Raw genomic sequence first — 26765 nt, forward strand, 5'->3', positions numbered from 1 at the left:
AGAAGACCACCATGTCTGTTTTTGCATTTAAATAAAGCAACGTTCTTTTAATTTTTTAAGAGTAGGCAGTAGTGGGACCACTGCCTGCTCTTAAAAAATGTTTTCGCACACATTCACACAGGGGAAGGGGTCTGTTGAGGACCCCTTCCCATCTGCGAATGGATTTCCACCAGAGGTTGGTAGTAACATGCAAATGTTTTGCGACCGCATTACGGTTGTAAAACATTCATATATACCACTGCGAGTCGCTATTAGGAAGGGATGCCCTAAGCACGCCCTTCCTAATACCGAATAACTAACCTATTTTGGGAAATCACAAAAGGGTTTCGTACATACTTAAAATGATTTTTTCAGTCGCAAACGGCTCAATTCTGTGCATCGGGCCGCTTGCTAGCTGATAAAAAGCTTTGCACATCTGGCCCAAGGTTACTAACCATTACCACTCTTTCTCCAATGCTAGTTTCCTACACAGATTCACTTTTAACCAGGAACTTAAGCATTACCACGGCAGTATTCACTAGCTAGCACTGCACGTAATCTTTAGAATGCAATGCCCTAATAAGTCCAAATACCCCCAGCTCTGATGGACATTTTAAATTCTGTGAAGCACAGCAAAGCATTCCAAAGTTACGAAGAAAGGATCTGGACTACATATCAGCACAGGCTGGGCTCACTCGGTCTCTCCCATCCCACAGTAAAAAGCTGAAAAGCTGTTACTTCAACACACACCTTATACATCACCAATAAGATCCTAATGATGAAGAACACGAGCTACAGGCAAGAAATATTTTTTCCAGTCACATGCCTCAGACCAGAGTCACCTCGGTTGAGAGCTGCTGAGAGCCAAAGGGTACAAATGAATGCAAGAACATTGTATTACTGTATCAAAGCAAAACGTCAGCGCTATCGACTGTATGTAAAGGATTCTGTGCCGGAGATGAAGGATAAATGAATTTAACTGGTTTGAATGATGTGGAAAAGATATGTATTAGGAATCAAAATTAGGTCTGTACCAAACCACTCTGTTGTTGTAAAACAGTGAGAGAATTGTTGAAATGGAAAACAGGTCTCCTGCTGAAGAGAGTCCCTATTTCCATTGGTAACACTACAGCGATTTCTCCCAGTTGGGGGAAGCAAATTTTAGGACATTTTTCCTTGAAACTCTGCATATACACAACATGATCAATGGGAACATGAAGCTGGGTCTACATCCTGACTTTCAGTTAGCAACAAAGTGGGAAAGATGGTCCTTAGTAAGACAGTGATGGAATCAAAACGTCACTTGTAAACAAAAAAAACAAAAAAAATAAGTAGTTGTACAGATTTGCTATTTTTTCTTCGTGGCAAACTTTGTGAAGTTTACTCTTTTTAAAGCATGGGATTTCTTATTGGATGCGAAGTTTAAAATGTGAGAAAGCAATTCCCCAAAAATACGTTTTACAGAGGAATCTCAGAACAAACTCAAATTTAGTGCAAAAAAACAAAACTTTATGCAAATTATTTTGGGGAAGTTCCACCAATTACGTTTCGAGAACGTCACAATCTTTTGCAACCTTCACAAAATGTGCAGTTATTAAACTTAACACTCTGAAGGTGAAATTTTAATTTCGACTACATACAAAATAAGGTAAAATTTGGAAAGCTTTGGATTCGGAAAGTAGATACTGCTTTACACCGCCCACAAAGGTTTCTTTTATTCTTTTTAACATGTCTGTTACTGGTTACATCCACTCTAGACATCGTTTTGTTTTTCACAATATTCTGGTGTGTGTATTTTATTTCAGGGATGTGTAAGAGGGGGAATGTTTATTATTGGACGAGAAGCCATATTAACTTTTTAATATGGAATATGAAAGGACAGAACCGTTAAGTAAAAAGGAAAAAAGTATTAACAATGATAGGACAGCCTTTCCTTCAGTGCGTGGCCGCCGAGCGGGTAATCCGTAGGTGCCAAGATGCAGATCTTCGTGAAAACCCTCACTGGGAAAACTATCACCCTCGAGGTTGAGCCCAGCGATACTATAGAGAATGTTAAGGCCAAAATTCAGGATAAAGAAGGCATCCCACCTGATCAACAGCGTCTGATTTTTGCTGGCAAGCAGCTAGAAGATGGACGTACACTCTCAGACTACAATATTCAGAAAGAGTCCACCTTGCATCTGGTGCTGCGTCTTCGAGGTGGTATTATTGAGCCTTCTCTCCGCCAGCTTGCCCAGAAGTACAACTGTGACAAGATGATCTGCCGCAAATGTTATGCTCGTCTCCACCCCCGTGCTGTAAACTGCCGCAAGAAGAAATGTGGGCACACAAACAACCTGCGCCCCAAGAAGAAGGTCAAATAAATATCAACTTGTATTCATTGCATTTGAGAAATATTTGAAAATAAAAATTTAAAAACGTCAAAAAAAAAAAAAAAAAAAAAAAAAAAACAATGATAGGACATTGGAGAAAACAGACTGTTCATTTGCTTTTACAGTAGATTCATTTTGTTACCTTAATTTTGAAAAGAAGTCCCTCAGAAATGTCTAGCTGTACTGTCAACTCTAAGTCAACCGTGGTATCCGTGGTATTAAAATTAATTAATTTAAACTTAATGTTGGGAAGTGGTATAGGACTCGGATGGGGAGGCAGTGGAGATCTGACTGAGAAGGTACTATTAGTATTGCTTACTGTTAATGTGCCTACCTTCTATTCTATAATGTTTCACTTAATTAAAATGTTAGTGGAACTCTAATGAAAAGCTGTAGTTATTTGGGATCATATAAATGTGGTGATGCAGCTTGGCATGTCTTCAATTACTTATAAACATCACAAAAGATTGGTGATAAGGTAGCATACACCAATAACAATTCTTTCAGTTGGTGGATGTCTAGCCCATCATTCAAAGACTATAGACAAGGTGTCTTCTCTCAAGTCCATAGTACGCATTTGAGGAATCATTTTTTCTAGACTATAAAAAACACTATTTGGACTCAGATACTTACTGTGAATCAGCAAGATAATGGTCTGTGATCATGCAAAGGTCAGTTTGAGGCTGTAACTATGTAATCTGCAAGCTGAGTGGAAACCGTGGATGCTCATTTCTGATCTGCTGAAATATCAGGTTTTTAAAAATACACAAGAGGCTGAAACTGTGTATTACTTGCCTTTCAATGCGGGCTTAGTAGAGGATGACTACAGTTTGCTCACATGGGTACCTCCAGGTCACAAAGGATCCTTATTAACCTGGCGAGTCTTCCAGGGTTCTATACTGTCTCCTTTCGTCTTCCAGCACCCCCACTAACTTGCAGACTAACTTACTATCTCAGGAGGCGCTCTAAACACCTGCAGCCAGGACACCATCAATCTGCATACTAAGAAGTGTAAGAAAATAAAACATGATAAAGGTGCATTTCCTTCTATGTCACGACTGCCCCAACACTGCTCCATTCTAGAGGGTGAGTCACAAATGTAGGATATATTGCACCTGTAATATGGTGGACAGGATATCCATAATGTTTGTGATGGAGTATGCTGTCTGTCAAATTCTAAACCTGGCCCTTGGACAATTTATTGGATAAGTATATTGAGAGGTCCATTTTTTCTTCTAAATATGTATTTTGGGAACATGGAAGTGTGAAAGTGAAATTTTTGGCTTCCAGATTATAAAAGCTGGGGAACTCAAACAGATTCACATGCCGTTGTTACTGAGGAAATGGGTAAGGTGCTTATAATTAATGCAATTGTAACTTATTATACCAAATTATCTGCTTAGGAAAAAAGGTGTTATCAAGCGAGGTGGGTACTTTTGGGAGTATTATTTTTAATTGAACTTGGAATTAGTAGACTTTAGTTTAAATCTTCTCGTCGGAATGCTTATACCTCGGAATTGTATAGAAAATGTTCAGATGTTTTGTACTCCTTGCTGGATCTTATGGTGGCTTGTCGTAAGGCTGCATTATGTGACCTGAAGTTGTAAAAGGTAGACACCAACACATGTTTTAGGTTGGTTTGAATAGAAATGCTTTATTGACAATGAATATTGTTGAACACTGCAATTGTTAAATTTCAGATGAATGCATTTTAACATGGTCATGGATTTTTTTTGATCTGAGACTCTTAACCTGTGCTTACTAGTATATTTAAGAGTTTTATATAGCGCTGGCAGGACCCAAGGATATCAGAGTGCTTTACAGTAATGTATGTTCAAACATCAAAATAACAAGTAATATCAAATCTATTAAGTCAAATCAAACAGTAAATGTTCCCCTCCAAAGTAACAGGTATAGTCAGAATAATTAAGTTGCATCGAGTCAAGTCAATATTTAAGTATGGGGAGGATTTTATCTATTCTTGCTTCACGGGCAACTCTTTCTTTGATATGAGCAGAATTTCTGTCTAATCATGGTTTAGGTTTAGGTGGTTGCGAGATAGCCAGTGTTGGACTTTCTTGAGGGTGGCATTTAATCACTGTATGTCTTCTAGTGAGGAGATTTCCATTTAGAGCTATGTGTCATCTGCATATAAGTGAAATGGGACTTTTACTTGGGTGAGGATGACGGTGAGGAAATCCATGTGAATATTAAACAGTGTGGGAGAGAGGACGGAACCTTGGCGGACAGCCCGGGTTATTGCCATTATATCCGAGGTCTGGTTGCTTATTTTTATTTGTTGATCACGGTTTTGTAGCAAGGATGGAAACCACGTAGGACCACATCATCCGCACCAATTATTTTTGGAGGGAATTCAAGAGAAGCTTGTGGTCGACTGTGTCGAAGAACGCCGATAGGTCTAGGAGTATAAGTATGTATCATAAACAATGGGGTGACCCTGTGTCCCTCAGAACCTGGGTATGAATAATATAGAATACAATGGTTCTGTCGGGTATATACAAACAATTACTTTGTTTTGTGAATGAATCGAGAGAAACTGAATACATCAAATGGAAAAATCAATCATAGAGGAACATTTTCTTTTTCAAGAGGACCACATGAACAGATGACAATGAAAATCACGATGAAATCAGATTTGTTGGATGACATATTGTTTTTTATATATAAATTGCATCATTTATATCAGCATCTATGTCATTCTTTATAGCAAAGCAAGGTTACCAAAATTACAATCCTTAAAGTGAATTCGTGCATCAGTGAAACAGTGACATAAGTGACAACGTTAGTGCATAATATCTACAGAAATGAAAAAAGTTTTATATACAGAATATAAAAGGGGCCAGTATCTAGAAAAGTAACATGACACAGTTTCCACGATTAACTCAAGTTCTGTATGAAAACGGGTCACGAACTGGTCCTAGGTATTGTCGACGTTTCAACCCAGTATAAGCAATATTAAATCGTCATGCGGGTCTTCATCAGGACGTTAAAAGAAGCAATGGCAACCTGCAGGGGCAATTAAAGTACGTGTCAAAAGAAGGTCCTTAATACTCCACTGCGTGTGGTCCTAGACCTACAGGATTATCGTCACAAAAAAGGCCATAACTCACCTAGCCAATAGTCTAGGGCTGCCTAATTTTCAAACGTTGTAGAGACGAGGCACTCATCCAATGAGGAGTCTGAAGTGTGAATTCAATTAAATTGAACCTAGGATAAAGGAATTGGATATCATGTAATCAACCCGCCATTACTACTAATGGTAAAAGAGCTCCAAGGACGATTAGGGAACTACAAACCACAAAAGCCCCTTATAGATGGCAATTAGCTCAAAGGCGACTTATCTCCCATTGAATTAAGCGTGAGTGGTGGTTTCTAAGTTGAAAAAGCATACTGCGGTGAATAAGTCACTAAACGGTGGCTGATTGGAGGACCGCTTGTGGGGTTAATGCAGTCAACTCCAAGGAAAACCACAGATTGTAACTAAATCCCTGGCTACGAGATCTAGTTGTTTAGATGGAGGCCGTCAGATCCACTCTGAGGCCGAGATCGTTGGAAAAACTAACAGCGTCTAAAGTGTAAGCGGGGGATGCGCGCTTAGTTGCATGCTTTAAACAGAGAGGGGACGCTTGTGCGTAATACTCACTTAGAGTGGCAGCAGGATTGCTTGCAAGCGGTTAAAAGTCACGCTAATAGGCCACCTTTCGTTGACGTGGAAAACCAAAATAGTTTGGTAACAGCGTCTAAAATATAAACGGGAGATGCATGCTTAGCTCCGTATTCTCGACAAAGAGAACCCAGAGAGGACGCTAGTGCGTGATACTCACTTTGAGTAGAAGCAAAGATGCTTGTAGACGTTTATAAATCCCGCTACTAGGCCACCTTTCGTTGATGTGGGGAATCCGCATTCGAAACGCAAGTGACAGGACGGCTGATATATGTAAACGAGCTAGTCCCGCCCCGTATGACGTGAGATACTGAACGTGCCGTAATGGTTGCCAGGTAACCCAGGTCGCGTCAAGGAGAAACGGGACAGCTGTTGGAATGCCGTAAGCGTCTGTGGTGCTGCACTGACATCAGCCGTAACGATAACAACAAATTAATCGAGGCATATAACAAGTTGGTTACTCGGAAGCGTGGAGGTGGGAATGATAGAATGAGTACCTTGGCGGCAACCCTATGCTGTGATTAAACAACATGATTTTGCACAACAAGTGAACAGAAAAAGACCATTGTCATACTATTCCTTAAAAATCGGTCATATACGTAAAATCGGCATTTACAATTGAGTGTAACAAGCATTTGTTTCGATAAAGTTTTAGTGATCATTGGTTACATTTCCTATGTAAATATACACAACATATAAATACAAACTGGCAAGTTTCTTTTGTGACTGAAACCTTTGTCGGCATCACTGTGCTGTAATAAAGCATAATAATTTTACACAACAAGTGAAATCGAGCCGAAATGACCACTGTAATGCTATTTCTTGAAATGCAAAAAATCTATGTTTCCATAAGGTTACATTTCCTATGTAAATATGCACAACGTATAGACCCAAGAGGACAAGTTTCTTTTGTGTAAGAGTTAAAAAACATTGGTTACATTTCGTATGCACCCAACACAAAAATAACATGTTTCTTTTATGAAGGAAGAAGATGAATGTCTGGTAATACTTCAGTAACAACTATACATTTACAGTTGTATCAAGATGATGAACAAGGGTGGGTTATAGTTGACCCATCTCTCTAGATGTTTCCTCAAGACCATTTAAATCATGCGCATGCTGGACAGTATTAAGAGAATGAATCCATCTACATTCTTTTCTCTTTAGAATGAATGCAATAGAGCCTCCTCTAGGTGCTAAATTTACTTTTTCTAGCACCCACCATTTGATGTTTTCAGGCTGATGGTTCTGCGCAAGAAAATGGTCAACCAGGGGGGCCCCTTGTGTTTTACATCTGATACGACTCATATGTTGAAGTATCCTGACTTTGATCTTTTGTGTAGTTTGGCCCACATATAACAGATCACAGGGACAACTTATTGCGAAGATTAGATTGGTACTGTTACAATTTGTAAGGCTCAATGATTTATATGTTCTTTTGTGGTAGACAAAGGAAGAGCCCTCCACTGTCAACGGACAGGCTTTGCATTGGCCGCATTTGTGGTGGCCCATGAGGGGAGGTAAACCCAATTGGTCTCTCAGACCCCGGGGTTTTGGTGGTGCGAGAAAGGCCTTGACAACATTGTCTTTCACATTCCTGCCCCGTTTGAAAGCAAATAATGGTTCCTCAGAGGTTGGAAACTCACTGGCAACAAGGTTCCAGTATTTTTTCATGATTTTCTTCATGTCATTACTTTTAGTATTAAATGTTGTTACACATACAATACTCTCCATTTTAGATGTTCTCTCCTTTACTTGTAAAAGTTGATCTCTCGGGCAATACCAGGCGCGTTTACGTGCGCGTTTCAAAAGACCGGTGGGATACCCCCTTTCCTTTAGACGAGTAGTAAGGATCTCTGTTTCTTTAAAGAAATCAGCTCGTCGTGTGCAGTTCCTTCTTAATCTGAGGTATTGACCGTATGGAAGATTGTCTCTCAAGCTGCGTGGATGGTGAGAGTCATATTTAAGGAGGGTGTTCCTCTCCGGGGGTTTGCGAAAGAGATCACAAATTAACTGACCATCATCGACTTGAAAAGTAAGATCTAGGAAGTCAATAGTGTTATTGTCATTCATCAAGGTGAATTGGATATCCACCGATCTTGCATTCAACCAGTCATAGAAACGCTCGAGTTCCTCCTCAGTACCCGACCAAATCATTATCACGTCATCTATGTAACGCTTCCAAACGGTGATATGGTCAATGAATGGATTTTGATGGCTGTAAAGGTGTTCCTCCTCATAGGCATCCATAAAGATATTGGCCAGGCTCGGCGCATAAGTAGCCCCCATTGCAACGCCTTTGCATTGATAGTAGAATTGCTTCAAGAACATAAAGTAATTATGTTTCATTGCGATTTCCAAGAGACCAATTAAGAAATCCATTGGTATCCATTGAGGTCTCATTCTTCTATCAAGGGTAGATCTAATAACCTCGAGTGCCATGGCCTGGGGAATAGAGGTATAGAGCGAAGATACATCTAGTGTGACAAGCAATTGGGTTTGGGTGTTAAATGGTTGCCCCTCCAACAATAGAATAATATGCATTGTGTCACGCACATATGATTTAGTCTCTGGTATCCATGGTTGTAAGAAATGATCTATGAACTGGTTAAGTTGTTCCAAAACAGATCCACATCCAGAGACAATTGGTCTTCCTGGCGGTTTATCTAGGCGCTTGTGTATTTTGGGGAGGGTATAAATGGTGGGAATTCTGGCTTCCCTTTCATTTATAAAGTCACATTCAGGTTGATTAAGGAAACCTTTTTCCACTCCGTCCATGGTTATCCTTTCAATCAATGATTTGACCTCAGCCGTGGGGTCCCTTGGCATGGGGCTGTAACTGTCTCTACATCCCAATTGGAGCTCTATTTCAGCAACATAGTCTTTTGTATTTTGCAGGACGACTGCACCGCCCTTGTCGGCGGCTTTGATTACGATTGCCTCATTGGCTCCTAGTGTGGATAATGCCAGCCTTTCCTGCTTGCTGATGTTGTATTTTATGTATTTCTTCTTATCCATCAGATCCATAATTTCCTCAAGTACTATTCTTTCATTTGCAAGTATTTTCTCGCTCATCATATATGCACTTGGTGTAAATGTGGAGGGAGGTCTGAATGGAGTAGCAGTTGAAACCGGAGCATAAACATTTTTACTAAAGTAATATTTCAACCGGATTTTTCTGAAAAAGCGTTGTAATTCCACTTTAACATTGAAGGAATCAGGAACAGAAGTGGGTACAAATGTGAGCCCTTTTGCAAGGACCAACCTTTCCTCATTCGATAGTCTGTAATCAGAAAGATTGATTATGGGATCCAATTTTGCAGCCGGCAATGGATCAGATACTACTTGAATCATTGTGGGACAAGCCTCATTTTGAGGAACCAACACGGTGTCCACAGAGATATGAGTTCAGGGTCATCCAGCTGTAATGTTCCTATCACAGGGTCATTGGTTTCTTGTTGTTCCAATGTAGTACCACTCGTGTTTGTACCCAACAGGTAATGTGTTTCGGATCTAAGTTGTGGGGTCAAGGACAAAGGAAGGATGCCAGGGTCGCTAATAAGACTCATATTAGATGGAGTATGATGTGAATTAATAACAGCCACAGTTACAAGTAAAGGAGAGAACATCTAAAATGGAGAGTATTGTATGTGTAACAACATTTAATACTAAAAGTAATGACATGAAGAAAATCATGAAAAAATACTGGAACCTTGTTGCCAGTGAGTTTCCAACCTCTGAGGAACCATTATTTGCTTTCAAACGGGGCAGGAATGTGAAAGACAATGTTGTCAAGGCCTTTCTTGCACCACCAAAACCCCGGGGTCTGAGAGACCAATTGGGTTTACCTCCCCTCATGGGCCACCACAAATGCGGCCAATGCAAAGCCTTTCCGTTGACAGTGGAGGGCTCTTCCTTTGTCTACCACAACAGAACATATAAATCATTGAGCCTTACAAATTGTAACAGTGCCAATCTAATCTACGCAATAAGTTGTCCCTGTGATCTGTTATATGTGGGCCAAACTACACAAAAGATCAAAGTCAGGATACTTCAACATATGAGTCGTATCAGATGTAAAACACAAGGGGCCCCCCTGGTTGACCATTTTCTTGCGCAGAACCATCAGCCTGAAAACATCAAATGGTGGGTGCTAGAAAAAGTAAATTTAGCACCTAGAGGAGGCTCTATTGCATTCATTCTAAAGAGAAAAGAATGTAGATGGATTCATTCTCTTAATACTGTCCAGCATGGTTTAAATGGTCTTGAGGAAACATCTAGAGAGATGGATCAACTATGACCCACCCTTGTTCATCATCTTGATACAACTGTAAATGTATAGTTGTTACTGAAGTATTACCAGCCATTCATCTTCTTCCTTCATAAAAGAAACATGTTATTTTTGTGTTGGGTGCATACGAAATGTAACCAATGTTTTTTAAAAACTTTATTGTTACTGAAACATTGCCAGCCCTTGATCGCCTTCTTACACAAAAGAAACTTGTCCTCTTGGGTCTATACGTTGTGCTTATTTACATAGGATATGTAACCTTATGGAAACATAGATTTTTTGCATTCGATTGTACTTGCCCTGTTTTCGTACACGACCGGCTTTCAAGAAATAGCATTACAATGGTCATTTCGGCTCGATTTCACTTGTTGTGTAAAATTATTATGCTTTATTACAGCACAGTGATGCCGACAAAGGTCACAAAAGAAACTTGTCAGTTTGTATTTATATGTTGTGTATATTTACATAGGAAATGTAACCAATGATCACTAAAACTTTATCGAAACAAATGCTTGTTACACTCAATTGTAAATGCCGATTTTACGTATATGACCGGTTTTTAAGGAATAGTATGACAATGGTCTTTTTCTGTTCACTTGTTGTGCAAAATCATGTTGTTTAATCACAGCATAGGGTTGCTGCCAAGGTACTCATTCTATAATTCCCACCTCCACGCTTCCGAGTAACCAACTTGTTATATGCCTCGATTAATTTGTTGTTATCGTTACGGCTGACGTCAGTGCAGCACCACAGACGCTTAGGGCATTCCAACAGCTGTCCCGTTTCTCCTTGACGCGACCTGGGTTACCTGGCAACCATTACGGCACGTTCAGTATCTCACGTCATACGGGGCGGGACTAGCTCGTTTACATATATCAGCCGTCCTGTCACTTGCGTTTCGAACGCGGATTCCCCACATCAACGAAAGGTGGCCCAGTAGCGGGATTTATAACCGTCTACAAGCATCTTTGCTTCTACTCAAAGTGAGTATCACGCACTAGCGTCCTCTTTGGGTTCTCTTTGTCGAGAATACGGAGCTAAGCATGCATCTCCCGTTTATATTTTAGATGCTGTGACCAAACTATTTTGGTTTCCCACGTCAACGAAAGGTGGCCTATTAGCATGACTTTTAACCGCTTGCAAGCAATCCTGCTGCCACTCTAAGTGAGTATTACGCACAAGCGTCCCCTCTCTGTTCAAAGCATGCAACTAAGCGCGCATCCCCCGCTTACACTTTAGACGCTGTTAGTTTTTCCAACGATCTCGGCCTCAGAGTGGATCTGACGGCCTCCATCTAAACAACTAGATCTCGTAGCCAGGGATTTAGTTACAATCTGTGGTTTTCCTTGGAGTTGACTGCATTAACCCCACAAGCGGTCCTCCAATCAGCCACCGTTTAGTGACTTATTCACCGCAGTATGCTTTTTCAACTTAGAAACCGCCACTCACGCTTTATTCAATGGGAGATAAGTCGCCTTTGAGCTAATTGCCATCTATAAGGGGCTTTTGTGGTTTGTAGTTCCCTAATCGTCCTTGGAGCTCTTTTACCATTAGTAGTAATGGCGGGTTGATTACATGATATCCAATTCCTTTATCCTAGGTTCAATTTAATTGAATCCACACTTCAGACTCCTCATTGGATGAGTGCCTCGTCTCTACAACGTTTGAAAATTAGGCAGCCCTAGACTATTGGCTAGGTGAGTTATGGCCTTTTTTGTGACCACAATCCTGTAGGTCTAGGACCACACGCAGTGGAGTATTAAGGACCTTCTTTTGACACGTACTTTAATTGCCCCTGCAGGTTGCCATTGCTTCTTTTAACGTCCTGATGAAGACCCGCATGACGATTTAATATCGCTTATACTGGGTTGAAATGTCGACAATACCTAGGACCAGTTCGTGACCCGTTTTCATACAGAACTTGAGTTAATCGTGGAAACTGTGTCATGTTACTTTTCTAGATACTGGCCCCTTTTATATTCTGTATATAAAACTTTTTTCATTTCTGTAGATATTATGCACTAACGTTGTCACTTATGTCACTGTTTCACTGATGCACGATTTCACTTTAAGGATTGTAATTTTGGTAACCTTGCTTTGCTATAAAGAATGACATAGATGCTGATATAAATGATGCAATTTATATATAAAAAACAATATGTCATCCAACAAATCTGATTTCATCGTGATTTTCATTGTGATCTGTTCATGTGGTCCTCTTGAAAAAGAAGATTTTCCTCTATGATTGATTTTTCCATTTGATGTATTCAGTTTCTCTCGATTCATTCACAAAACAAAGTAATTGTTTGTATATACCCGACAGAACCATTGTATTCTATATTAGGAGTATAAGTAGGCAGCATCGGTCTGACCAGATATTTGTGTGGGTCATCAACTATATTCAGAACAGCGATTTCTGTGCTGCATTCTTTTCTGAAGCCGGATTGGTGAGGGTCCAGAAGATTGTTGTTTTCGATGTGTAGGTTAGGTTGTGCAAGAACACATCTTTCTAGAGTTTTGCCTAGGAAGGGAAGATTGAAGACTGGTCCGAAATTATTGAGGTCATTCGGGATAGCTCTCCATTTTTTAAATCAGTGGCGTTACTTGCCTGAGTTTGCGAAAGTCTGGTATCACTCCAGTCCCCAGGGAGCTGTTTATAATCCTAGTCCAGAGGGGCTTTAGGGCGTGGTTGAGTTTTTTAGCCAGGGAGGGGGTCCGCAAGGTGTGAGGAGGGCTTGGACGTAACCAGCAAAGCAGATATGGTGGCCTCTGCGAGCAGGTTGAAATCATTCCATGTTCTCTGTTTTATGTGGGATTCTTGGGTTCTATTGTACTCATTGTTGTCTTGTAGGGTGAACTTTGCTAGAAAGGCCATGGAATGAGGGGGGTTGTTGTCTTCATTTCTGGGTGTGGGGGTCCCATTGGATGATTGGTTGTAATCAAGGGAGAGCTTGATCTTCGCGGTTTTATCATTGAAGATGGCAAATTTGCCATAACGTTCTTTGCATATCCGTTTTTTTTTTAAGGCTGGCTTGGAGGTTTGTTGATTGATAATTTTGCAGAGTTCTTTACGATGATTTTTGTCCTTATCTAGTGTTGCCGAAAAAGGAGTTTTTTTCATTTGTAATGTGTTTTATTATATTTCCTGCATTCTCTCCTGAGCTGGTCCAGGTGGGCTGCGGATGGATTTGTTCGCCAGAGTCTTTTGGCTGCTCTGAGCTGTCTTCTTTCAGTGTTAAGGTCTTTATTGAACCAGGATCTCGAGGGATTGCTGTCACAGTTTCAAAGGGGCTACTTGGTCTAGGATGGAGGAGATTGTTGAATTGTAGTGGGTGGTGAGTTCAGTTGTTGAGAGGTTCGCTGATGAGAGGTTAGAAGTGACGTCATTGTTTCTTCAAGGTCCTGAAGATAAACTTTTCTTATGTTTCTCGTCCATTGGAGTGTTTTGTGTACAAGCTGGGTGAGGAGACACTTTGTGAAACAAAACGATGTGGTGGTCCGACCAGTCGACAGGGACGATGCTGTCAAGGGTTAGTGTTTCTTCATGAGCTATAATAGCAATCAGGGTTGTGCCTCTATAGTGGGTTTGACCTTTGCAGTGCTGGGAGAGGTTCTTATTGAGCAGGAGGTCATTTAATGATTGGATTTGAGTATTGCTTTTATCATTCTAGTGAAGGTTGAGGTCATCTAGGGATGATGTTCTTGGTGAGAGTGAACAGTGTGTTATCATGTCTACGGGTGTTAACCTAAGGATATTGTGTTACCTGGAGGGTTACCTTATAGTGGTGCTGATCTGTTCAAATTCATTCTAGGAGAAGGTGTCTGTTTCATTCACGTTGATGTTGTTCTTGTGGATAATGACATTGCCTAAACTGTGGCTGTACTTTTGGTCTTTCTTTATGAAAGAAAACCCCGGTGGAACTAGCGTGTCTGTGATTGGGGATCAAAATTCGGTTAGTCATGTTTGTGTAATGAAAGCGATATTAAGGTCGCGGTTCAGGATTGTTTCTGCTAGTTCTGTTGCATGTTTGGTTGCAGATCTGCAGTTTATGAGCATGCATTTGGTCTTATTGGAGTTCTTGATATCTTGGAGGGAGGAGGTCATGGGGATCCTGATGAGGTGAGATGGTGGCAGAGTCGATCTTACTGATATGAGGTTTCTTCCTTGCCCCATGATTGCTTATAGAGGAGGGGTTTTGACTATTAGATGTTAGGTTGTAAGACTTGGCTAGCTCTGCCACTTCACTCAGAGACATCATGGTGGTAGTTTTTTTAGGTCTCCAAGCTTTGCTGTTGAGAGGAGTTGTGGTACAGCTACGTGGCTGTGTCATAGCTCGTCTTAGAGGATGACTTGGAATGTGGGAATGATGGGTGGTATGTGGACACATGTTTAGGTTCTTTGCGATATTGTTGAGACCATGTAGTAGTTTATCTAGTTGGTTTCCATGTGGTTAGTCACTCATTTAGCTTAGACATGGGCATTTGCTTTCGTGAGGAGGGAGTGTGGGATGATCGCTTCATGTTGTATGGGGTAAGGCCGTCACTAATCTGGTTTGCTGAATCGCTGAGTTGATTTATGTTGTAAAGGGTAGGGTTTTTCAGAGTCAGAGTGCATGTCAGTGGAAACTAGATTTGGGGAGTCATTGGGGGAGTGATTAAAGGCATCACTTGGTTCTTTAATAGTGATGACGGGACTGGTGAATGAATAGAGTCAGCCTCTTTGAAATGGCATCAACGTACTGTAATGTATATAGGGGCAGCAGTAGGAGGTGGGGGCATGAGCATCTCAGCTGACATCTCGAGAGGTCTGGGAGGGGAAGGGAGTATGGTTTGTACAAGGGGGTGTTGAGAGATTGAGGGATGGGATCAATGGTGGTGATCTGAATTAAGCTGATGTTCTGAGTTGGGTTGGTAAGTGTGTTGGTGGGTGAGTATACACTACTCTGCAATCTAGGGGTAGTGGTGTGTACCAGTGTCATCCACGGTATAGTGGGTTCTGTTCCAGTTGGGGTGGGGGCAAGGTGGGTTATGAGGGGGTGAGTGGAATTAGAGGTGTGATTTGTGAGTATTTCATTGAGAGGGAGGTGGGTGGTAAGGGAGGAAGTGGAGTTAGTGGGATATGTGAGAATTTCACTTTGTTTAGTGTCCTGTGAGGGGAAGGCATTTGCCGCAGTGATATGGCATTGTTTAGTGAAGGGAATATGGAATCAAATGTGTGGAGGTTGGCATCATTGGCTTGTATCATGGTAGTCCCGTTTTTAGGTCTCGCCTAGCGACGCAGCGCATGCTCTGCTCGCTTTGGCGAGATCTTTTGTTGTCGATTTAGCTTCTGAAGGGGACAGGAGATGTGCACGCGCCAGGACAGGCGATGTGCACGTGTACGGCTCGCAGTGTTTTGTCTCAGACGATTTCAGCTGCTGCTTGTTTGGGAGATACTTCTGCAATTGGATTCTCGTGAGGTCGTCCGCTTGTCACTGACTCAGCCCTTGTCCCTATCTGCGTCATGTGAGAACGATGACTCTTCACAAACGTGTGACCAGATTTAGAGTTCCTGAATTATTCTGGGGAAAAAAGGGCACTAACTAGCACTTAAAAGGAACGTGGAAGAAGGGCTGAGAGTACACCAAGCAATGCAAAATGTCACACGTGACATGTTTAGTCACCTGACAACCTGCAGACAGCAGTATCTGACCACCAGCTGTCGCCATCTCTGACACCTGACAAGTAAGGCGCTTTCTATGGGCATATTTATTGCACTTTTCTTGTGACCACAGCTCCCTTTGCACCACTCACGAACAGTGCTATGACCGGTGTAAACGCACTAGGCGCTACCTTGTCTGTAGTAAGTTGGTTTATCGATGTCGATACCACGATACCCAGTGTGTGCAATGTCACGATATACGGGGGAGTGACTGCAGCTCTGTGGCGTCATCATGCCCGCATGAATGCAGACACTGCCGAGCTAGGTTCCCTTCTTCCCTGCTGGGGTGTGCGTGCTGCCGGCCACCCTGCTACTTTTAGATGAAGCAGTGCCTTGCAGTATTCCACCACAGAAGAGTGGTGCCCGGGGATGGTGCCAGTGCTGTCACCCTGTCCACGTCTAAATCTTACGCAGAAAGACCCGTGAATGACTATGAAAATGTTACAGTTCAAAGTTCGAAGGCAATAAGTCATGGGTCATTCTAGCAACAGGTGTGTAGTGAGGCTGGTTTGCCCTAGAGAAGGCAGAGGGAGAGGGCAAGGCAGGCTCACAAGGGATTATGGGGTGTAAGCCTGCTGAGGGCGGCCTGGCCGCAGGGACCTCTCCACTTCCCTGCAAAATGTAATGGGCACGTTAATAGAGAGAATCAAGCCTGCTAGTCGTCTTGCTTGTACAGTCGTGTGGAATAGGGAAGCTCCCTTTCCACCCCAAGCCTTGCTATGTTTCAGAAGATCACCTCATCTTAACTGCAACCTTTGTATTTATTTTGTTTCACAAAGTAACAATGTTGCATTTTTTTTCTCCTTTAGAGAGCTGGGACATGCTTCAAATGCACAAAAATACATCAATAAAGTAGAAATTAGAAAATATTAACCCGTCACGCCAAAAAGAGTGAACATCATGGAACATCATGGTTAAAGGGTCTGAGTATTCGCTATATACTAAAGGCTTGCAAACTGAAGACCTATCATAAGTTGAAGTGTAACACAAAAGTGGGACTATGAAGTTTTTTTTCTGGTATATATATTACTAATTAAATAATATTCGCAAACACAGCATGTTTTCAAAATCAGTCCACCCAATAATAACATCAACGATCATCCCCCCGCTCTACTGCCATTACATAAGCACCACCATGACAATTTTCTGGCATCTCGATCCACTTGACCAGAACTTGTACATAAGTCCACACTGACCCCAACTCAAGAGCACTCCTAGAAGACCATGGACGCTTTGCCTCACTCAAAGGGTAAAGAGACCTACCCAGGTCGCTTGACACCTCCTGGACCATATTTTTTAACAACTTCAGCAACACCTGAGTCGATGAGCCCACACCTGTTCCCTGGAGAGACCATCCCCATGTCGAGTTCAGCATTACTGTCCCGGTCCAACTCACACGCACCACCGTCAGACCAGCCTGCCGAAACTGAAACAGCATCACTGACAAGGACAAGAACACTCACCAACCACAACACATCAACATCATCCCGAAAGCCATCAAGAATTTCAGCAATTGGATATCCTCCTGCGCCGACATGCTAGCCCCCCTCAAACATAGCAATACAAGATCCAGACCCCAGGTCAGTTGGCACAAGGAGGAACTAAGACTGATGAGATGCCACTGTAAACAACTGCAGCACAAATGAAGAATGAGCCAGGACAATGCAGAAAGGAGCACTTTCAAATACACCATAAGAAGCTAAAACCAAATGATTAGGACCACCAAACTAACTGCTCTGGCAGATAGCATCCATGCCAGTAACAATAGAAGCAAAGAAATCTTTGCTACAATGAAATAATTCACCTCATCATCGGCTGCTCCAACTTGATCATCCCCTCGCAAGACCTTTGGAACAATCGTGCTCAGTTCTTCGGCAAAAAAATCACTTCCATTTACAGCAACTTCAGGCAGCAAAAGAAACAGACATACCTCGTCAAATGCCTCCCAATCTTATTCAAAGTACCAATGCTAATCACTTGGACCATCACCCTCCCAGAAGAAACCGCCACCACCATGAAGTTCATCCACTCAGGGGCCCCACCGGATCCCTACAACCAACACACCTACTTCATAGGACTGCAACCCATCAGTGCCATGCTCACACCCATTCTGAATGTCTCTACTTCTTCGGGGACCTTCTCAGATGCTTGGAAACACACAACTGTCCTCCCATTGCTGAAGAAACCTTCTGTGGACTCTTCAACACTTACCAACTACAGACATATATCCTTTCTACCATTCCTGACCAAGGACTTTGGGAAAATCATCAACAGACACCCCACAGAATACCTCAAAAACCACAAACTACTTGACACCACTCTGTCTGGTTTCAGACCCATCCACGGCATGGAAACTGCTCTCATCACTGCCACAGATAACATCTGCATGACTTTGGACAGAGGAGACACAGCAGCCCTCATCCTTCTGAACCTCTCTGAAGCATCTGACACAGTCTCCCACCACATCCTCATCCAATGCCTACACAAAAGTGGAATACAAGGACAAGTTCTCAGATGGATCTGCTCCTTTCTGAACTGAAGGACTCAGCCAGCCCGGCACCGTACTCCTCGGATGTGCACAACCTCATCTGTGGGATTCCACAAGGATCCTCCTTGAGCCCAACTCTCTTCAACACATACATGATCCCTCTAGCTAGCATCATCCGCTCTCACAATATCAACGTCCTCCTCTGCCGATGACACGCAACACATTCTGTCCATCACCCACTAAATGCCCCATACTTAAATCAAGTTTAATACCTGCATTACTGTAAGCAAACACTGGATGAAGACCAGCTGTATAAAGCGGAACACATGAGACCGAAAGTGTGATCTTTGGGACCAGCACATCACAGTGTGCCTCCACCTGGTGGCCAACAGAGCTAGGACTGACTCACACCGCCACCACTCACGCCAAGCACCTCGGGATCATCATCGATAGCAAACTCGACATGACCGCCCAAGTCAATGCCATCACCCCCTCGCAGGACCACTGTAACAATCTCTTAATTCTTCAGCAACAAAATCACTGCCATTTACAGCACCTTCAGCCTGCAACTGAATCTGGCAGACCCTGAAGATGCTGAGGAAGATTTTCAAATGGCTCCAAATCAGCACCCGGAAAAACGTCACACATGCCCTGGTCACAAGAAAGCTGGAATATGGGAACACCCTGTATTCTGGGATCAACAAAAAACTCACTAGAAGGCTACAGCCTATTACGAACTCAGAGGTCAGAATCACTCTCAATCTCCCACGCCACACTCATATCACACAACACCACACCTGAAGGAGCTCCACTGGCTCCCCGCTCACAAACTAGCACAATTCAAAATTCTTATCCACACTTTCAAGGCACTGTACAACAGTGGCCAAGCAACTCTCAACAATGCATCTGCTTTCAAAGACCTTCCAGACACCTCCGCTCACCTAGACTCCTACTTGAACAAATTCCATGCTTATGGAAAATCAGATATGGAGGTCAGCCTTCTCTACATTACTCCGAAAGCATGGAACGATCTGCCTCTACACATAAGAACCACCTTCTCACTTGAATTCCGCAAGAAGCTGAAGACCTAGCTTTTTGAGAAGTCCCTTACGCTCTAGCTGTGACTTACATCTGCTCAATGTCAGAATACCCTCCCAGATGACAGTGCGCTCACAAAGTAAAACATAACATAACATGCCAAGTGCTCGTCTGTCAAGTCATTGGCCAGTTTAGCAAGGTGTACATTCATAAATGTTAAACCCATATTTCCTCTGCAACACAGATAATAAATGAATGAATGAAGGCCAGAGGTAACCATATACGGGAACCAGCTTTAACATTGCATGCTTTACATCCAATTGCCATTACAACGACCGCGTTGTTACATCGCAAGTCGTAGGGGGCAGAAGGTGTTAGATTCACAATCCAACACCTTCCCTGCTGTTGCCCAAACTGGAGTAGGAATAGTAAATTATACTATTCCTAAATCCAGCGCGCTCCCTACAGCAATACGTAGTAATTACTTGAAATGCAATGGTTTGCGATGTAACAACGCGGCCGTTGCGATGTAAAGCATGCGTTGTAAAGACATATATTCCCACATACTTATGTGGATTTTTACATAACTTTCAAATCATTACTTTTTCCTTTTGTGGGAAACACACCAACAGGGCACTATATAAATTTGCCCGTATTTATACTATTGCATCTATCACTGCAAAAATTCTACGGTATTTGAATATTTCAAAAGTACTCCAGAACTACCTATAAAACGTATACATTTTTAAACCTTTCTCTTTACTTTAAAAACTGTGTTGTAACATACATCACTTTCTTTTCTACTTTTCAAAATGTTCTTGAGCGAAATCCCCGAACTGTTTTCGCACCAAAAGCCTCCCGTGCTCCACGCTTTCAAGGCTGATTTTACAGCCTGCTACTCTTACATTTTACCAGCACCACTAATCAGAAGGAGTACAGGCAGCAGGAGATTGCAAGCTTTCGTGAATTTACATATTCGAATGCACATATGATTACAAATAGGAATATGCATTGTTTACTAACGTATTCGTGATCACACGGCCGAACAAAGAGAAAATGTAAATACATGGTATTCTTTAACATTAAAGCATGTGCAGCGGTGCAGTTAACAGAATCGTAAAAAACATGGAGGTGATCAAGGAATCCAGTTTACATTCCTTAAAAGACTCGATTAAGATGGATACTCATCGCCCACACTGACCTCATACGTTGTCTTTCTTTTATCCAGTCCTGTAAGACCATCTGTGATTCAGCATCCCGGTAAACCTGGGTGAAAAAGGGGAGATTTATTTCCTAAGCCCAATAGGAAACAGGGTAGTAACAGAACTGGAGTCAGATTGGTACATTGATCAGACGCCGGCCATTAGGATTATTCGTACCGATTAGCCAACGAACAAAAAATCTGAGTGTATTGTCGTATGTGCTTTCACTTTCTTATTTTCTTTTTCAAATGAATTTGCACTGTTTCCATATTTTGAATATGATATAAAGGTTGAAAATTACTATGTGATGATCTTTTGTATGTAGATCATAGTGGCCCATAGTGGGCATATAACGTGCAATTCGTCCTCAAAACCTTCATATCCCCTTTTCCTCCCACAAAAACACTTTACAAGTGATTGGTGTTCACTACGTAGCTTTTATTATTTGTCTAATAACACCCTCTTTATTTGTTGATAAACCTTCAACATTTTTCCGACTTTTATTAAATCGAAACCATCGCACATTACTGAACATAAGATGGCGCTATATACAGTGCGCCCCAGGTTACCATGTATATACAATTCGGCATCACTAGATCCACTCTTGAGGGGTGTTGTACCAGCAGGCCACAACCCCACCCCTTTCCACTACTTCCATTTGAGGTAGCTATCCGTCGTCCACCCTTTAGACGCGACCAACAGAGCACGGCTTAGCGCCTTCCTGCACAACCGCTCTCTCCATCTTGCTTCCTCCAAGCACCGGCTACTAGGGTAGGGCCGGAGAGTCCAGGGCCACCAGCAGGACAGCCCCCTCTCCCACCAGCCCATGAGCCCCAATGTCTACCTGCATATTGCAGGGCCAGCCCATTTTTTTCAAAAGAAGTCCCCGCCCTTTCTCTCTTGCCCGGGACCCCGCCAACTCTACCATAAACTTTGGGATGGGTGGGTGGGAAAAACTGCACCCGCTGAGACCCTCCAGCAACCCCCTGAGGCGAGAGGACAAAGAGGGCTACTCCCCTGGGTCCGGCACTTTTAACAGCTTCGGGGAGGGATCACCAGCGCACCTCCCTATCTACTCACATTTCTTTGCGACCCTCCCCTTGTCCACTTTGAGAGAAACGAAAGTGATTCCTCTTGCCCGAAATGCCACTAACAGCACCCCTCCCCTAAGTGCGGGGGGTGCCTCTCATAGTGGGCATATAACGTGCAATTCGTCCTCAAAACCTTCATATCCCCTTTTCCTCCCACAAAAACACTTTACAAGTGATTGGTGTTCACTGCGTAGCTTTTATTATTTGTCTAATAACACTGTAGGAGAGTAGGGTCTGCAATCCTATGATCACCCAGATTTTTTGCTTTTGCTTCATTGGTTTACGACTTTCCCTGGCTGTGGGCCTGCCAATCAGACCCACAGCCTAGCTGTTCTCTCTCGAAATTAACACACATGTACATTAGGTGCCTCCACCAATTGGAACTGGGTCACCCTGTCAGTCCCTGTCTCAGCATACCACAGGTATCCAGGGCATCGGTGTACCCAAGGCCTACCAGGGGCTGCAGCATGTATTATGCCACCCCTGGAATGGCCGCCCAAATCTGACACAACTGGCTGCACGACAGCTGGGGCAACGTGGTGTAATCACCCGTTGCTGTAGGTGTAGTATTCCTACACCTAACCCTAAAATGGACACATGGGTTCCTATCAGTCACTCCTATGGCAGGCCTTATCAATCCTGAAGGCAGAGTGCATGGAATCATGTGGGACGGTGCTCTGGCGCGAGCTGAGCCCGTCGACGGCTGGCGGAACCAAGTCCTAATAGCCGTTCCATGGTGACGCGGGCCAACTACTTTTAAATGCATTATAATCCTTGCGGTTATTTGCTAACTTTGGCATCGCATCACCTACACATGTCGAGTAAGGTGTCATACGAATTGGAATACGAACCCCTCGCCAGTTCTGGCGACGGGGTTAGCATTCCCCCCTTCTAGAGGGGCACGACATGGAAGTAACCTTGAACCCCGGTTAAAGTTGACTCAAGCCTCAGCATCACAAAATGGATGCTGCCACCAGACACAAGTCTGACCTCCTGCTGCTGGGAGACCTTCCAGCGAGGGGAGCTTGGACAAAGGGTTTCCTGTCGAGGGCGGTGTTAGCACCATCCCAGACAGGGTTTGTGTATCCCAGGTAGGCAGGGCTGAAAGGAAGGTGATTGCAAGTGGCACCCCGGTGCTCACTGTGCATAGCCCGGCTCAAACCAGTTTCGGGGGCACACCAGCCCCTGTGCTGGGGCAAAGCCGGACAAAGGATAGGGGTGTAGCCACCCCCCTCCTGGCTCCACCCATAGGTAGGACCTAGTCACGGGCCAGCCCCTTTTCTTAGAATAAAGGTAGGAGCGAGTCCCCTTCCCAAATTGGATAATCGGATAATTCTGAATCTTGAACTACTTTCCACGAAAGGAACTCTTGACTATTTCTGAAGACTCTCCCTTGTGGCTAAGGAGTAGCCACCCTGCACCAGCAGGCACCACCTAAGCGCTTGCGGTTTTCTGTAAGTCTCTCCTACGGATCAAGACTGCCCAGCTCGACGAGACCCGAGTCCCTGCCATCTCTGACCTTTTACCTACCTCATCAGCCAAGCTGAGAGTCGTAGGTGTGACGAGACCTGCGGGACCGGCCATCTTCAGAACCTGCACGACGCTTATCTAGCACGCCCACCGAGGGACCCTCGAGTGAGTGCACCTATGGTTTGAGAAGCCCTAACCCTGAGCAGCTCCAGCACCGAAGTCTGCCTCCCCAGCATCCACGAGATCTGCGTGGGGGCCCTTCCGCTCCTTGCTGTTCACCGCGTTGTTCGACCACTTGCCGACCGGCTTGTGGCCCTCTTCACAACGCACCACGATTGTTTCATCACTAGTCTGGTTGCTCCAGACTGGCTCTTGCTCCCCTTCAACAGAGGAGTACCACGGACCCTCCTGGTCCACCCCAGACACCATCTTGACTCCCCCGCTTGGGCTGCCACTGCCAAGATCCGCTGCCCCATTCCTGGGCCCAGCATCATCGACAGCAGACACCTTCGTGGGACAGCTCGCCCTCCATCCTGGTCGCCGCCGCGCCTCCTGGTCCGAGGAACAGCCGAGTCCGACGTCATCCATTCACCTGGTCGAGGTGACTTCAGCCGGTACCCTCCTGGTACCCACGCGATCGCTGGCTAGCGGTTGAGAACTGAGTCCCCTCTGCTTTCAGGTTTCCTTCATCACCGATCCAGGCTTGGATCTCGCTGAACATCGACACTGGTCGCCTGCCAGCAACTCTTCTTTCAGGCTCCTGAGACTACAACGAGGACTTCCGACATCTTGCCGAACCTTCCACAGCCGCAGCCTCTGGGCTAGGTAACTCGAGCATTTCGGTGCTCCATCGCAGGTTCGCTTTACAAGTGTCTAGTTCCTTTTTCGTTTAGTCCCACTGATCGGATCACTCTGGAATCAGTAACTTTAGACTTTCTAACCTCTCCCCTTCCACTTGCAGTGTAATGGTTTCGTGCCCTCGGGCATTTGTGTAAATTGTGCAACCAGAAGTATTTTCCTAAGAGTTTTGTATTGTGCTCAGCTCCCTGACTCATAAAGAGCCAGGGTAGTCTTGTTATAAATAAATATCCTTTATTTTCATAACAACTTGTGTGGTGTCCTTTCACTTGGTGTTCAAGGGGTATATGTGATGGTAAACAGCTGGCTTAACACGCCCTCTAGAGTTTAGCCTAAGACTGCTCGTATCCACGCTACTAGGATAGCTGGTCTATAAGGTTGACTTACAACCAATCATCAATAAGGGTCGTTTGGAATGATACACAGTGATCACTAGAATAGTGAGCACTACATATCAGGCCAACTTCTCACATTGGTGAGCAGCGGTTGGGATTTGAGCTTGCTGTTGTTTTACCACACACGTATCCTAAGAATATCGAAGTGAAAGATCACATAAGTACCCAGGTACATATAACTTAACTTAGAATACTCCGAGTTCTACTGAACCGGCTGTTGTAGTGTAACAGGGCTTAGCACACCCTGACTACAACTCTTAGCAAGGGATCAGTAGGTAAACACATAGTGTAGGTAGGTGCATCACTTACACCTCACTAGAAAAGCATGTCGGTCCACGGAGAGTCTTCGGGGACTCCCTTAGTGGTCAGTGACCCTCCACAGGTCGTGTCACGATATGCAGCTCTTAGCTTCAAGGAGATGAGACAACTGTGTGCCTCCAGGAAGCTAAACCAGGGTTCTAACCCTACCATCGCAATTCTGATAGGTCTCTTAGAGGCGTACGATGCTAGGAGGTCCTCTAATACAGGTCCCCCCAGTGCTGATGGGAACATGCCTCCCTTAGAGGGAACCCTCGGTGACCCCGACCTCAACCTCCACACAGAGGAGGAGGACGAGGAGGAGTTATCAGAAGACGAGGCAGACAAAGGTCCAGTAGTAGTCAGCAGGCTTACAAGGACCAACTTAAGCAGGCATGAGAATGGAACTGGGGGAGCCCCGGGCCCACGTTCAAGCAGGCCTAACCTTGGGAACGGACGAGCTAGGTCTCTCTCCAGAGGCTCTGGCAGATCGGTTCATACACATGTCTCTCAGGCATCTTCTCAGAGAGGAATGACGTCCCCTCAGAGAAGGGAGCATGAAGCGAAGATGAGGGAAGTCAATCTGAGGATCGAGCGGGAAGAACTTGCCCTCGCCAAAGAAAGACTTGCCCTGGCCCGAGAGCAGAAGTTAAGTGGGTTAGATCCCACTGGTGGCAGCATTCTCAATAGAGAGAAAGACAGGGGTATAGACACTAGACACCTGAGTAAAAAAGTGCCCCCCTTTAAACAAGGGGACGACATCCACAAGTGGATAACTACCTTGGAGAGGGCCTGCACTGTCCAGTGCGTCCCCCCAAGTCAGTGGGCAGCTATACTGTGGCTTTCCTTTGAAGGTAAAGGAAGGGACAAGCTCCTCACTACTAGAGCTGAGGATGCTAACAACTACCAAGTCCTGAAGAACACACTGATTGATGGGTTCGGCTTAACCACGGAACAGTACCGGGTGCTGTTCCGGGACACCCAGAAAATTCAGTCTCAGGATTGGACTGACTTTGTCGATTGTGCCACTAAGGCTTTGGAAGGCTGGTTGCTGGGTAGCAAGGTTACTGATTACACAGGATTGTACAATCTTATCATGCGAGAACAGATTTTAAACAACTGTCAGAACCAATTGTTGCATCAGCACCTTGTCGACTCGGATCTGACCTCTCCCCAAGAATTGGGAAAGAAGGCAGACAGATGGGTCAGAACAAGGGTCAAGCAGAACCAGAACCAGAACCAGGGTGGTCAGAAGAAAGCAGACCAGAAGGGTAGTAACAAGAACGAACAAAATGACCAGAAGTCTTCGACAGGTCCCCAACAAACCAAAGAGGGTGGGGGTCAGGCTTCACAGAAGAAGAAGACTCAAGAAGGACAGTCAAAAAGGTGGTGCCAATACTGTAAAAGTAAGACTCACTGGTTTAGTGAGTGCACCAAGAAAGGAGGGCAAACTCCTGCCACTGCAGCCCCTAAGGCACCTGCACCCCCTAGTACAGTCAGCAGTGGTAGTGCGCCTCCCAAGGCATTAGTTGGGTTAACCTTGGGAACCGAGGGGAGTGACGACTTAGTCGGCACACTCACTCAGGCCGTCCTTGTCTGTACAGGGGATATGGATATGTCCCCTGATGCCAGTCCCAATACTTTGGGCAAATACAGACAGACACCTTTGATTAATGGAAAAGTGGCTCAGGCCTACAGGGACACTTGTGCCAGTGTCACCATGGTGACACCTAACTTTGTGGACCCTGGACAGATCATGCTAGGTACCAGTTACCTAGTGACCAATGCCAGCAACGTCACTACCAATCACAGTATGGCGGTTGTTGATTTCTCCTGGGGAGGGGTAAGTGGCCCGAAAAAGGTTGTGGTTAGTTCAGACCTCCCCGTAGAATGTCTGT

At 44.1% G+C, this 26765-nt stretch overlaps 1 protein-coding gene and 1 long non-coding RNA gene across 2 annotated transcripts in view; one reads left to right on the top strand and one right to left on the bottom strand.

Annotated features, from left to right (window-relative positions):
- The first annotated feature begins 1912 nt into the window (after positions 1-1912).
- Positions 1913-2397, top strand: LOC146855446 (ubiquitin-ribosomal protein eL40 fusion protein). The gene has a single exon (XM_085653244.1). It carries the CDS (start codon positions 1956-1958, stop codon positions 2340-2342), a length of 387 nt encoding a protein of 128 aa, XP_085509370.1. The 5' UTR covers positions 1913-1955; the 3' UTR covers positions 2343-2397.
- An 18357-nt stretch (positions 2398-20754) lies between these two features.
- LOC146855447 (uncharacterized) overlaps positions 20755-26765 on the bottom strand; it is a 101048-nt gene continuing 95037 nt past the window's right edge. Inside the window, exon 3 of the long non-coding RNA XR_014980838.1 lies at positions 20755-20820. This is a non-coding gene — a long non-coding RNA (uncharacterized LOC146855447). The remainder of the gene's footprint in view (positions 20821-26765) is intronic.

Source organism: Triturus cristatus, chromosome 4_1 (genome assembly GCF_964204655.1).
Source record: "Triturus cristatus chromosome 4_1, aTriCri1.1, whole genome shotgun sequence".
NCBI lineage: Eukaryota > Metazoa > Chordata > Amphibia > Caudata > Salamandridae > Triturus > Triturus cristatus.